Genomic DNA, 15344 nt, shown 5'->3' on the forward strand with positions numbered 1-15344 from the left:
TTGCCCAAGGCTGGGCTAGTGACTACCATATTGGACAGCACAGATACAGAACATTTTCATCATTACAGTTCATCACTGATGAACAAAGCTGTTCTAGAGTTTCAAGTTAACTCTAATTTCAACTGCCTATTAAACTTTCCTTTAGGAACCAGATTATGTCCCTGGAAACTGAGGCTTCCTGCATGCCCAAGGCTAAAGGTGATGCAGGGTTGTGCAGGATTGTGTGGCTTCTACCAAACTGCTTTTTTTTCTTGCTTTTTTTCTGCACAGGGAAGCTTAAGGTATGGTAAGAAAGTGAAAGCAAGGGAGGGAAATAGAAAGAGAGAAATAGGGAAAGCAGTAGCTGTATTAACTACCTTAATATGCCAACATCATTTTAAAGTGGACTTTTCTAGAGACTTACTGGAAAAATTTCTTACAGCTTAATTTATTTTCTCAAGGTCCTCTTCAAGATTCATTTCCTCCTCTTCTCTTTATATTATCTGGCATAGCATCTTTATTTTCCTTTCCAAGTGAACTCCCTCAATGTGCCTTTTTTTAAACATTAATTTAGCACCTCACTTCCCCATGTCTGGTCTGTACACAAATCTCAAACAGTTCCATCCACTTTCTGATTGATGGACTGTTATATTTAGTCAGATCTATGTAGCAATGATCTAAAAGCAGGAGTGGGGACCTAGCTGGTGTGGCTCAGTGGGTAGAACTTTGGTCTGGGGACTGAAGGGTCCTGGCTTTGATTTCGGTCAAGGGCACATGCCCGGGTTGTAGGGCTTGATCCCCAGTAATGGGTGTGTTGGAGGCAGCAAATCAGTGCTTCTCTCTCATTGATGTTTCTATCTCTCCCTCTCCCTTCATCTCTGAAATCAATAAAAATATATTTAAAAATAATAAAACAATAAAAGCAGGGGTGGGGAAAGGCCATTTGAATATTTATAACATAATTTGTGGGCCATACAAAATTATCAACTTAAAAATTAGCCTGCTATATTTGGTCAAGCATTTAATTAACTCACCCCTAATACCTTGGCAGGGCCAGACCAAATGCTTTTGAGGGCCTTATATGGCCCACGGGCCGGATGTTCCCCACCCCTGAGTATGTCTTAACCCAAAGTAAATTGGTTTTGGTTGACTACTAGTTAAACTTCTAAGGATTAAAAAAACTATTTTTAAACTTATTTTTCATTTTATTTTACAGAAATAATTTGTGATTTTTGAAATGCAAAAATATTCAAAACAAAACAAGAAATGTACTTTGCTATTAGTGATAAAATGTTTGGCAATGATTTTAAATTTAGAATCCTTGCAGGTCTTGTTTTGCTTAGTACTTTTATTCTTAATGAAGCTATTACTTTAAATGAAAGGAATCAGACATTGGATGTATTCAACTGATCTTCCATTTCACTAGATGTCAGTGTTAACATACCTGATTAGATATCTCAGGTGTGCTTTTAAGGAGGTAATTCAAATAATTACTCACCTATATGAGATGTAGATCAGAAAATAAATTATAAAGAAAGAAAATAAATGTACTTTTTCACTACTACTAAGCAGTGGCTCTTCCCCACAACTTTTCCAGAAAGAGTGATCAGAAAAAGAAGGAACATTATTGCTATTTAAATGCTGTGTGTGTGTGTGTGTGTGTGTGTGTGTGTGTGTGTGTGTGTGTGTGTGATTCTTGCTTGCTTAAATAATTGTATTAACCAACTCCAGGCACTTTCAGTTTGTTGCATATATTGCAAATTACATCTTTTATTTAGCAAAACAATTAAATTGTTCAGTGAAGTTTACATAATTCTGAGCTCTTACAATGGTTAGTAGTAGCTTAGTCCCTGACCTGAATTATAATAGGTGATTTTGCAAAGTGATCCTTATATACTAATTTTTTTATTGTTTAAAAGCCTTTTTTATTTATGTTTTAAGATCTCTCTGATGCTTTTGACAAAGATACAGTTTATATCTTTATTTTATATTATGGCAAGTAATTAGTTATTTAATTTACACTCAATTGGGGGCAGCCACCTGTGATATTACTAACAGGAATTCAAAGTTTTCTGTGACCTATATACAAGGCAGCAGGGTACCTAGGAGATAATTGGACCTAATCAAGTGTCTTGAGCCCAGTAGATATTTAGTATATATTTACTTAAGAGACATACATGCCCTTTTTTCTCTCTGGCATCATTTCCTCTAGGCCTCAGTGTATGGTTGTGATTTCTAAATGTGTGAGCCTTCTCTATTGCCCCATCTTGTATTTTATGTCTAGACAAAATTCGTGCAAGAGTAGGCCTTCCTTCCCCTGGCTGCCGGCACCGGCTTCCCTCTGGCACCCGGGACCCAGGCTTTCTTCCCAGCCCCACTTCCTTTGGAAGGTCATCAGGTCTAATTAGCATATTACACTTTTATTATTATAGATTATTATTATAGATGCCTACTTCATGAACCCTAGCTCCTCACATCCTATTTTTTTTATACTTGGGCTATCTAAGCTATTAACAGCAAATGGGTATTAAAGAAATGGCTATTTGAAGCTATATGTACTTTTGTAATATTTTCTCTGATGGTTTTTCTAAGAGGTCTCAGATACTTTTATTTTTAAAACTCTTCAATTTTTCCCTTGACTTGGAACAGGGTAAACACGTAGTATGTTTTGGGGAAGAAGGGCATAGAGGATGGTAATTGAAAAATATAACAGCAGCTACTCTTACATAGTTCAAATTTTGATTGCCATTTAAAGACTATGACAGAATTTTCTGAATCTGAAAGCATTTTCAACATGCTTTTCTTTAGCAGCAAGACAGTTGAAGGTATGCCCTTGTAATTATTTTCCTTACTCTTCTTATATTCTCTCCCATTCTGTTCAGATTTTTAATATTTGGTCTGGGAACTTTTTACATTTGGATGCCAATTAATTGCTCATCTCATTTAAAAGCTTACCTAAATCTTAAATGGGTGAATTTTGTGTCATGTGAGTTATATCTCAATCAGCCTATTACTTAAAAATAAAAACAAAAACAAAACCAAACAAAAACTTACCTAAAAGCATTTTCAGTGGTATTGGGGAGCAGCTTTGTATTGATGATAGAAGGTGAGGAACAAATAATAGTTATTTATCTAAGGTTCCAAGTGATATGGCTTTTAAGAATATATTTCTGTTTCCTATTTTTGGTTTAACTTAGGAAAACCTTCTACTTAACTCATAAATATATATCTTAATGGAGGGTGGAAAGCAAATAGAAGAGATAATGACTAAAACATTTAAATCTTATTTTTAGCTTTGGAATGCTGTTAGAGAGATGAACCAGAGGTACTACATATTCCACTTCATATCTGGGCTGGTCGTCAGTTGATAATCTGAAATTCAACTAGATCAGTGATTTTCAACCCTTTTCATATCATGGCACACAGAAACTAATTACTAACATTCTGCAGCACACCAAAAAATATATTTTTTGCTGATCTGACAAAAAAAATAGGTATAATTTTGATTCATTCACACTGGGCAGCTATTGTGTTAATTGTTGTCAGTTTTTTACTTGACAATCTAAGGGAAAAGAATCAGTGCCCCTGACTAAATAGCCAGGTATTGCATGTTTTAAAAATTCTTGTGGCACAGTGGTTGAAAATCACTGAACTAGATAATTGTAGAAGTGAGGAAATGTACTACATTTCATTATTTTGACTTCTCTGTAATGAAAAAATCGATGTTTAGGACTTTACATTTTAAGATATTCCATTTCTCATTACAGAAAGCGGTATACCTGCACATGTGGTGGCTGCCATTGATGTAAACGATGTTGCTAATGAAGTATACAAGTATAATTTTCCTCAAACACAGTTACTAGCCAAGACAATTGAAGTGAGTAGCTATTATTATTGTTTTAATAAGCATATTGCAAGGAGAATGTGATTGAAAAACACTGCAAGATACTATTATCTTAATTCAATGATAAGTTATCCTAATAAAAGAGTAATATGCAGATTGAGCATCACTCCAATACACAAGATGGCTGCCCCCATGTGGTCAAAGATCCTGCCCCCATGTGGACACAAGATGGCCAGCAAGGGAGGGCAGTTGGGAGGGACCAGGCCTGCAAGGGAGGGCAGTTGGGGGTGATCAAGCCTGCAGGGGAGGGCAGTTAGGGGTGACCAAGCCAGCAGAGGAGGGAAGTTGGGGGCAACCAGGCCTGCAGGGAAAGGCAGTTGGGAGGGACCCAGGCCTACAGGGGAGGGCAGTTAGGGGTGACCAGGCCTGCAGGGGAGGGCAGTTAGGGGAAAACAGGCTGGCAGGGGAGCAGTTAGGCATCAATCAGGCTGGCAGGGGCGTGGTTAGGGGGTGATCAAGCTGGCAGGCAGAAGCAGTTAGGGGCAATCAGGAAGGCAGGCAGGCGAGCAGTTGGGAGCCATCAGTCCTGGATTGTGAGAGGGATGTCCGACTGCCCGTTTAGGCCCGATCCCTGTGGGATCGGGCCTAAACGGGCAGTCGGACATCTCTCGAGGAGTCCCAGATTGGAGAGGGTGCAGGCTGGGCTGAGGGACACCCTCCTCCCCTGTGCACGAATTTCGTGCACCGGGCCTCTAGTCCTATATAATAAAGCCCAGCAACGGAACGGTGGAACGACCAGAACGGACCATTCGACCAGACACTCAACGCAGGAGCTGCCCCCTGGTGGTCAGTGCACAGCGCTTCCACAGTGAGCTGATCCCCGCAGGCTGCCCCCTACCAGTGCACGAATTACAGCACTAAAAGCTGGCGGTTACTAAGCACTGTCCTTGTGCCAGGCGAAGGCCGTGTACTCTCCATGGAATCTCAGATAATCCCAGAATCCACCTCACAGGGTTGATCTAAGGGTTTCTATTCATAGCTTTAAGAATGGAATGAGATCATCAGCTTTTAAGTAATTGAGGGAAAACACACACTGCTCCTTTTTCATTCTCTTCGTCCCGCCTTCTTGCCAGAAAAGGAACAACTGGTTCCCTCGGACCTGCCCTGAGCGCTGTGCCGAGAGCTCACCGGCCCTTGACTCCAATTGAGTCTGCCTTCCAATGGTCTTTACACCTAACGCTGCTGCCTGAGAATCTTACTCAACCCGTATCACTGACTGGGCACCCGCCGTGTCCTAGGCATGCCTGGGTGCTCACAGAGCAGCAGGGAGCCAGCCACCCTGTCCTACTGAGTGTGCGTTCCGCCAGGACAAGACGGGGGTGTGGGGAGGAAACAGTCTCGGACAGACATGAGGTGCAGCCGTTAGAGGGCATGGGCACCATGAAAACTTGGGAATGAAGCCACATAGGGGCTCTGTGAGGGAGGGACAAAGGGAGGCTCACTGAGGGAAAGTGGACAGATGGAGGAGAGCCAGGCAGACGCCTGGAGAAGGGCATTGGACAGGGGAGACAGCCCATGGAGCGGCAATAGGACAAGCAAGAGGCCAAATGGAAGGGGGTCGAGGCTGGGTCGGGGGGCACATCCTGCAGAGATTGAGGGCCTGTGAGAATCTGGTGTACCTTGAGTGCAGGGGGAGGTGCTGGGGCTGTAGGTGCAGATCCACTGGCTTCTGTGTCAGGAGCAGACTGAAGGGGAAGAGGAAGCAGGGAGACAGCAGGAGGCGACAGCACCCTCCCCGAGGACGATGTGGAAACAATGAAAACTATGGCAGAGGAGGTGGTGGCTTTGGGGTGTGCTGGAGGGAAGCCAGAGCATGAAGAAGCCAGAGTGTGGGGGGGGAGGAGGGAGGAGACCCCATGATCAACTTGGCCTCTGGGAAGGCAGGGTCTCCGGCAGCTGCTGGCAGGGGGCCTGGGGTCAGATCCCATCTGTCTTGAGGGTCTTACTGTAAAACCCAGACCTTAGTTTGAGCTCCACATGAGGGACGTGGAATGTTCATGACCAGCCTCCCACCCTAACATCCAGGAGGCGGGTCATTCCTGTCTGGCCTCCCTAATCCCTCCACATTCCCCTCCCCCCCCCCCCCCCCCCCCGCCGCCCGCCGCAAGCTTTCTTCAGTGATGACATATATTTATTGGAAATAAACACATGGTTTTATTTTGGATACAACAAACAACAAAACAGAATGTACAGTATTATGGAAAGCACACATTGAAAACTAGAAAAATGAAGGCCTCTTGTGGACACACAGATCAGCTGTGCTCGGAACCCGGGTCACGTGTGACATAAAAGTGCTCAGGGTCCAATGCAAAGGGCTTGCCCAGGTGGTCTGACTCCAAATTCCAACTCCAGTTTCTAGGACAGAGTGGATCCGGCACCACAGAACAGAAAAACTGAGACCAGGGCCTAAGGCAATGCTTGCAGTGCTACTGGAGAAAGAAAGGCTCCTGAGACACTGGGACAGGGCGATCAGCATCCAGATCACTGCCTCTACTCCCACCAGGGTCTTTGGTGCTCCCAGCTCTGCCCCTCCCTCCCCCTCCCATGCCCCTCCCAGGTGAACCGCAGATGGCCCTTCCCATCCTCCGCCCTCCTCAGCTCCGATGGCAGGTAGGGAGGGTGGGAATCATGCAGGAAATCTGAGGGCCTCAAGGAAGTGCTGCTTGAAGAGCCAGAGACAGTGTCCACCCGCCCCCCTGGCTGAACCAATTAACACAGAGGCCTTATGAGTGTGTGTTTAGAGCCAGTCTTCCCCACCCCCCCACCCCGCCCCTCATCCCCCAGGCTCTGTCACTTGGCTGTTTTGGGCAAGTCGACCTCTGGAGTGTTGATTCTCTCTCCTTTAAAGTGAGAACAAGAGCCTGGAGGGCATGGCTCAGTGGTTGAACGTGGACCTATGACTCAGGAGGTCAAGGTTTGACTCCCTGTCAGGACACATGTCCAGGTTGTGGTCTTGATCCCCAGTGGGGTGTGCAGGAGGCAGCCAATTCATGATTCTCTCTCATCATTGATGTTTCCATCTCACCCTCTCCTTTCCTCTCTAAAATTAATGGAAGATATCTATACTAATAAAAGGGTAATATGCAAATTGGACAGGACGCCCTCATGCAACGACGGAACAGCAGGCTATGTAGGGCGACCAGGCCAGCAGCGGGGGACAGTGAGGGGCGACCAAACGACTGAACAGCAGGCTGCATGGGGCTGCCCAGGCTGGCGCAGGTGAGGGCAGTGAGGGGCAACCAGGCTGGCAGGGGGAGGCAGTTACGGGTGATCAGGCCAGCAGGCAGAGGAGGTTAGAGGTGATCAGGATGGCAGGGGGGCGGGTAGTTAGGGGCGAACAGGCAGGCAGGCAGAGGCCGTTAGGGGCGATCAGGCAGGCAGGCAGGTGAGCAGTTAGTTGCCTGTGGTCCCGGATTGTGAGAGAGATGTCCAACTGCTGGGTTAGGCCCGATCCCGAAGATTGGGCCTAAACTGGCAGTCGGACATCCCCTGAGGGGTCCCAGATTGGAGAGGGTGCAGGCTGGGCTGAGGGGACCCACCTACGTGCACAAATTTTGTGCACCGGGCCTCTAGTCCTCTATAATAAAAACCTAATATGCAAATTGTCCCCTTGACCAGGAGTTCGACCAGGGGGTGGCGTGGAACATGGCGGGCGTCGGTAACAAGGCACTGGCAGTGGGCTGCAATGGAGGTGCTGGCAGCCCCAATGGACTTCTGGGTGAGCAGGGCCATAGCTGCCGGGACCGCAGGGGCTGGTTGGGCTCACCGTGGGTTCGTGCAGGAGCCGTTCTGCCGAAGACAGCTGGGAGAGAGCGTTCTATCTGTGTGACTTCCATGTGGCTTCCATGCGGTGCTGCTGGGTGGCCCAGAGGCCCATGCTGTGCCCCGGCCCTCAGCGTCCGGCCACGCTTACTGCATCTCTGTGTGGGGACTCAGGCGCTGTGACTCAGGCAGAGGGGGTACGTGGGGTCCCGGGGGCCCAGGTGCTGTCCTGGGCCCAGAGGTCAGCTGGGACCTGCGCTTCCACGCCAGACACTCGTGCTTCGATCGCTAGCCAGGCCGAGGGACCACATCCTTGCACGAATTTTGTGCACTGAGCCTCTAGTGTATAAATGAAAAGGTTTAGGAGAACGGAATTAATGATTGATAGTTTATCAAAAGATAACATGCTGTTTTTGCCTTATTTTTTTTTTAATTTCTAGTTTGATAGAGATAGAGAGAGAGAGAGAGAGAGAGAGAGAGAGACCAGTATTTTAGTCTCTGAAAGAATTGAAATTTAAGAAGATGCTTGACTTCTAAATGCTTGATCTGCAATTATATTAAACTTTGCTTGATTCTATTGTGTTTGTATCATATTACATTCTCACAATGTTTAAGTCTTTCAGTTGTTTAACATTTTATTAACACTTGATATTATCAGTCTTTTAAATTTTAGCCACTCTATGAGCATAGTGATATTGTGATTTTTTTTGTGGTATTTTGAGTTTAATTTGCATTTTTCTGATGCTGAACAATATTGAGTATATTTTCATATGCTTATTGGCCATTTCTATGTTTTCTGTGATGAAATTTCTTGCCCAATTTTTATTTTTTGGTATGCTTGTGTTATCATTTCATTTTAAGAGTTATTTCAGTTTTCTGAATTCAAGTTGTTTATTAGAAATATGTATAACAAATATTTTCTCCAGTTTTGTAATTCATGTTTTAATTTCCTTAATTGAGTTCATCAAAGTGCAAAAGTTATTTATTACCTTATTCTTTTATGGGACACTTCTTATGTCCTAAGAAATCATTGTTTACCCCATTTCCCTCTGTTTTCTTTTGGTCTACTTTTCCTATATTAATATAGCCACTTCTGCTTTCTTATGATTAATATTTGTGTGTATATGTTTTAATTTTATCCTATTTATGTCCTTATATTGAAATTAGATTTATTGTAGACAACATACAGTTCACTTGATTTTTTACTTATTCTGAGAATCTCTGCCTTTTAATTAGATTGTTTATACCATTTGCTTTTAGTCTTGTTGTTAATATTGTTGGGCTTGATTCTATCTTGTCATTTGTTTTCTATTTTTCCAATCTTTTACTTTAATCACTAGAGGCCTGGTGTACCACATTTCTTGCACTCAGGTGGAGGGGATCCCTCAGCCTGGCCTGTGCCCTTTTGCAGTCCGGGAATGTCCGCCAGCCGGCTTAGGCCCCATCACCCTGGGAATCGGGTGTAAGCCAGTAGTCAGACATCCCTCTTGCAGTCTAGGGCTCTTGCAGTCCGGGACTCCTCCTTACTGCCTACCTGCAGCGGAGGTGGGAGAGGCTCCTGCCACTGCGGCTGCACTCACCAGCCATGAGACCAGCTTCTGGTTGAGCAGTGCTCCCCTTGTTGGAGCGCACTGACCACCAGAGCACAGCTCCTGTGTTGAGCGTCTGCCCCCTGGTGGTCAGTGCACATCATAGCTACCGGTCGTTCTGCCAGTCGTTCTGCCATTCGGTCGATTTGCATATTAGGGTTTTAATATAGGATTTTACCCTCTTTTTCTGCCTTCCTTTTGATTTTTTAATATTTCATTATTCTCCACTCTTGGCTTATTAAGTATATCTTATTATATCTGTTTTATTTTCTTAGTGGCTCTTCTAGGGTTTAAAATATGCATCTTTAATTTATGTGAGCCTACCTTTAAATATCAGTATAATAGTTCATGTAAAATTACAACAGTGTACTTTCATTTCCCCTTCCTGTCTATTTTGCTATTATTGTTGTGCATTTTACTGCTACATATGTTATGAATCCAGAAATACATTGTTATTGTTTTTTGGATTAAGTAGTCAAATATTTATTAAAAGGTTTAAAAAAGACAGGAAATATTTTATATTTACCTGTGTATTTACTATTTTCTGCACTTTTTATTTTATTTTTTAAATTAAAGTTTTCTTGTGATACAGGTTTTTGTGCTCCCCCCCCCCCCCCCTTAAAAAACCTCCATGAGAATCTCCTGTCATGTACATTTGGCTGATGACAAATGATCTCATCTCTTTTTGAGTAGTAAAGTATTTTATATGTCTCCATTGTGAAATATAATTTTCATTGGCTACTTGGTTGCATTCATTTTTCAGACATTTTCATAGCATTCTGTGAATTAAAAAATATCAGCACTTTTCATTGTTATCTGGTTTACATTAATTTCTGACTAAAAGTCAGAAATCTTTTCATTTCTCCTAATGCACTGTTTATTTATCTGGCTAAAATTAAGAATTTTGCTTTAATCACTTGTTTCATGAATATTATTTTGATACTAGAGGCCCGGTGCATGAAATTCATGCATGGGGGAGGGGTTCCCTCAGCCCAGCCTGCACCCTCTCCAATCGGGGACCCCTTGGGGGATGTCCGACTGCCGGGGGATGTCCCTGTGGGATCGGGCCTAAACCAGCAGTTGGACATCTTTCTCGCAATTGAGGACTGCTGGCTCCTAACTGCTCCCCTGCTGGCCTGATTGCCCCCAACTGCCCTCCCCTGCTGACCTGGTCACCCCCAACTGCCTTCCCCTGCCAGCCTGGTCACCCCCAACAGCCCTCCCCTTCCGGCCTGGTCACCCCCAATGGCCTTCCACTGCCGGCCTGATCTCACTCCCAACGGCCCTGCCCTGCGGGCCTGGTCACCTCCAACTGCCCTCCCCTGCTGGCCTGGTCGCCCCCAACTGCCCTCCCCTGCCGGCCTGATCTTGTCCCCAACTGCCCTCCCCTGCCAGCCTGGTCACCCCCAACTGCCCTCCCCTGCCGGCCTGTTCTTGCCCCAAACTGCCCTCTCCTGCTGGCCTCATGGCCCCTAACTGCCTCTGCCTCAGCACCCATCACTATGGCTTTGTCCAGAAGGAAGTCGGATGTCTGGAAGATGGCCGGTCAATCTGGTCTAATTAGCATATTACCCTTTTATTAGTTTAGATAGATTATATAGGATGGGATTGCTTAAATGGGGGTGAAAAGCCTTTTTCAGCAGGAGATGCTCTTGGCAAACAAAAATACATAATCCTTATTTCTGGACTGATAGCCAGCCATATACAATATACTGTCAAACTGGCTATTAAAAAATTGAACCACTTTCTTACTCCTTACACCAAACAGCTGTTGCCCTTAAAACCCCTCCTCAGCCCCCACATTAGGTTCTGCCTTCGCAGTTCACCCAAATTAGGTTCTGATTGGTCAGTTTCTATGCCAGTCAGCGTCAAAAGCTCTGTCCCCTAGGCAGCCATTGGTTCCTCACAGTTCACCCAGATTTGGTCCTGATTGGTCAGTTTCTATGCCAGTCAGCGTCTCCGGGCCTATCTCCGGGCCTGATCCGCAGCCTCAATGGCAGCTGCTGATCAGGCCTTACCTATCTCTCTCTCTCTACAGGCCTCTCCAGCAGCCGCAGCAGCTGGGGATCAGGCCCTGCCTCTCTCTTCAGGCCTCTCTCTTGGCCTGATCTGCAGCCACCATGGCAGCAGCAAGGTCATTAGGCCTCTGGCCCGGCCCCAGGCCAGAGGCTAATGAACTTGCCATGCCCGCCTCACCCCACCCAACCCCCGCTGCCCCACCAGCCCGCCTGTCACCAGCCTTGCTGTGATAGGAACCTGTGGGCCGTGGGGGAGGGACCTAGAGGTGCTACATGCACTTCCTGGTGACTGGTCGTCCATCTGGTCATTTAGGTTATGACAGCCCTGGCCTTTTATAATGTAGATGCTTTTGTATATTTTTCTTTACTCATACTGCTTGGACCTTATTGTGCTTTTCTTGTTTCTTTTTTCATCAAATTTGGGAAGGTTTTGGCCATTATAACTTCAAATATTTTCTCTGTCCCCTATCTTCACTTACCTCCGATTTTATGTGTGTGTGTGTGTGTGTGTGTGTGTGTATGTGTATACACACACACACACATATATACTAGATGCACATATCCTATATAATAAAAGGGTAATATGCAAGTTGACCCTAACAGTGGGACAACTGGGAACTACCGGTTGCTATGGCATGCACTTAACACCAGGGGACAGACGCTCCATGCAGGAGCTGTCCCCTGATGGTCAGTGCATTCCCACAGGGGGAGCTTTACTCAGCCACAAGCCGGGCTGACGGCTGCGAGCACGCAGCAGCGATGGTGGGAGCCTCTCCAGCCTCTGCAGCAGCGCTAAGGATGTCCGACTTCGGCTTAGGGCTCCAGGGCTGCCAGAGGGATGTCTGACTGCCAGGTTAGGCCCGCTTTCCCAGGGAGCAGGCCTAAGGCAGCAGGTGAACATCCCCTGAGGGGTCCTGGACTGCGAAAGGGTGCAGGCTGGGCTGAGGGACCCCCTCCCCCCCGCCCCGAGTGCATAAATTTAATGCACTGGGCCTCTAATATATGTGTGTGTGTGTGTGTGTGTGTGTGTGTGTGTGTGTGTGTGTGTGTGTGTGTATGTGTGTATATATATGTATGTATATATACACACATATATACTAGTATATATTTGTATCATTCTACTGAAAGACCGCTATATTGCTGTATATTCAGGGTTTTGTGTGTTTTATTTATTTATTTATTTTTAATATATTTTATTGATTTTTTACAGAGAGGAAGGGAGAGGGATAGAGAGTTAGAAACATCGATGAGTGAGAAACATCGATCAGCTGCCTCCTGCACACTCCCTACTGGGGATGTGCCCGCAACCAAGGTACATGCCCTTGACCGGAATCGAACCCGGGACCCTTCAGTCCGCAGGCTGACGCTCTATCCACTGAGCCAAACCGGTCAGGGCGGTGTGTTTTATTTTTCATTGTGTAATTTTTCATTTCAGTTATTTTCTTTTTCATTTTTAGAAGTTTCAATTCTTTTTCATATTTTCAATTTGTCTCCTCATGTTTTTGTTTTCCTTTATGTCTTTGAACAAATTGATAATATTTGTTAATGACTGTTGTAAAATCTTAGCTAATTTCATCATCTCTTTCATTTTTGGGTCTGTTTCTATTGATAGATTCCACCTCATATCTGAAAAGGGATAGAAAGTTAATGGAGAACTTAAGAGTAATGAGAGGCTTTAGGGATTTTAAGTTATAGAACAATATATACTCATCATTTGAACATTTGCTTTATGAAAGGCATTCAACTTCTCAAGGGAAGTCGAATATGACTAAGATATAGTCTTTGCCTTGAAGAACTTACTATTTAGAGCAGAATTTGGATTTGTAAGTCATTTTCTTTGGATGACTGATTGAATGTGGCATAGAAAATAGATTTCTACTCCAAAACTTTATTTATTTTCCTAATAAAAATAAGAAGAAAAAAGAGAGGATGGAAAATCATTACTAATTAAAATAGGATTTAGCCATAAGCTACAACAAAAAACTATGAAAAATAGTGTCAATGCAGTGGAGTTGGGACAAAATTGAATGACGATAGCAAAATTGCATGCAAACCTCTACATAGTTTGTGCAAAATTAAAAAGGAAAGAATGGCAAGGGAGAAGACAAAATATATTCAGTGATTGTTTGTTCAAAGTCAGAAGAGACATTTAAAAATATAGATAACTAGGCTGAAAGGGTCATTGCAGCCTCTGCATGTTTCCTGCCTGCCCTGAATGTGAGAACATGGATCAGGGCCAGAGGCATGCTCTTAGGTTAAAGGACACTGCAGGTTCTTCCTGGGGACAGTGTGGTTGTTCTGAATAGAGCTGCCACAGTTTCACCTATCTTTTAGCAAAGTCCTAGATTCACAAAACCTTCATTAAAAAATGAATAATAATTAGAAAGGAACCAGTTGGAGGCTATACTAAGATAGTATGTTTTAAATGAGGCAAGGAACATATAAAAAGCAGAATATACAACAGAAAAATTATGTTAAGAAACAATAAAATTTCAAACACGTCTCCAGGAGCTTGAAGCATTACAATAAAACATGATACCTTCAAAACAAGAACTCAAACATATATAACAGCTCCAAAAGCAATAAGACAATAAATAGTAGGAATTGAAAAGTATCAGTGGTATCTAAAAAACAAAATAGGAGAAAAATGAAATAATTATAGAAATAAAAGTCATATCAGAGTAGAGAAAAGAATGGAGCTTGAGAAAAATAAAGCAAAATAAATGGAAAAGAATACAGATCAGAATGTTGCAGAATAAATAATAACTACTAAAGACAAAAGCAATCCATAATAAATGTAATTAGTGCCTCTAAAGATGATAAAACAAATGGCACAAAAATATTAACAGAAATAGATGAAAAAATTCCTAAGACAAAAACCTACAGCAATTCAAAACCTACAGTACCCTTAGCACTTTGTTGAAAGAAAAAAAAAAAATGAGTCAGTCACTTAATCTAAGCAAGAGATGAATCAAAGTAGAAAACCCAGGAATGAAGCTGCCTTGTTAGGAAAGAAATTATGGTTAGAAATCAGGGTGAATATGTAAACTGTTGTAGTATAGAAATAATAATATAATTGGAGTAGAAAAGGAAAATGAGACTCAAAAACTATGTCTATTGTTTGAAAGGTAGATGAAGCTATAGATTCTTAGGACAATATTTAATGTTGTTGTAAAGACCTCAGCTGAGCTGGGAAAGACAACTCAGCTGTTAGAGGTTCGATAGCTAATAAACGCAACATGGCAAAATGAGTGAAGCCTTAATCCCACACTGTGTTGATAAAAGCAAGTCTGAAAAAGCAAAGAATATGCAAACACCCCCTGTTTTATTTCCCCATGTACTAGCACATTGGTAGAGTTGGTGGATCAGCACAGATTTGGGGGCCAGCCCACTGTTGAGGGAGCCCTTTAGTGTTGTGGAAGGTCGGGGGTGGGAGGGTTAGGCTAGGTGTGGAAAGTGCTGTTAGTCAAAGTGGGGAGAAGTATTTTCAAGATTTTTCCCTCCTGTAAGGTTTTGGCAGAAATGGATGGCACCTGAAGAGGACCTCTGCCCAAGGTCTCAGATAAAGACACCTAGGAATACAACTATGTGAAGAGCGTGACTAGCCAAGAGGTCCAAGACTTTGACTGCAATCTCCCTCTTAGACTAAGATGCATTGGCCATGCACCAGTTCTGGAGTATTAGGACAGCTTACCCAGTGAAGCCTTTTCCTGCTGGGCACAGCCTTTGTAATTGCCTATATCTGAGCCTGAAAAAATCACATATAGGTTTTTAACCAGGTGCAGATTCCTCAGTTATAAAGATAACTAGTAATAAAATTAGAATCTGTAATTTATTTAGTCACTACTATATAAACTATATGTGAGCAGAAACCGTGCTTGTATGTTCATTTTTGTATTCCCATGCCTATTACAATGCCTGGTAGATACTCTGAAATATTAGTGAATTAATTGATGAACATTGTTTAATGAACATCATATTGTACCTAAAAAGTGGGCAAACACCAGGCAATTGGCAACTAAGGACAACAGGAGTTTCAGAATTAATATTAGAAAATATGGACTTTAAGGCAAAAAGCATTTAAGAGTCTTT

The 15344-nt window shown here is 43.5% G+C and overlaps 1 protein-coding gene across 3 annotated transcripts in view; it reads left to right on the plus strand.

Annotated features, from left to right (window-relative positions):
* The window catches only part of TRDMT1 (tRNA aspartic acid methyltransferase 1), a 70807-nt gene that overhangs the window by 16113 nt on the left and 39350 nt on the right, over nucleotides 1–15344 (plus strand). For all 3 annotated transcript variants that reach the window (XM_080649472.1, XM_080649474.1, XM_080649473.1), the window contains one exon: nucleotides 3747–3856. In XM_080649472.1, coding sequence (XP_080505598.1) covers nucleotides 3747–3856 — 110 coding nt within the window. The remainder of the gene's footprint in view (nucleotides 1–3746; nucleotides 3857–15344) is intronic.

Source organism: Plecotus auritus (assembly GCF_963455305.1).
Source record: "Plecotus auritus genome assembly, chromosome: 1".
In the NCBI taxonomy this organism is placed as follows: domain Eukaryota; kingdom Metazoa; phylum Chordata; class Mammalia; order Chiroptera; family Vespertilionidae; genus Plecotus; species Plecotus auritus.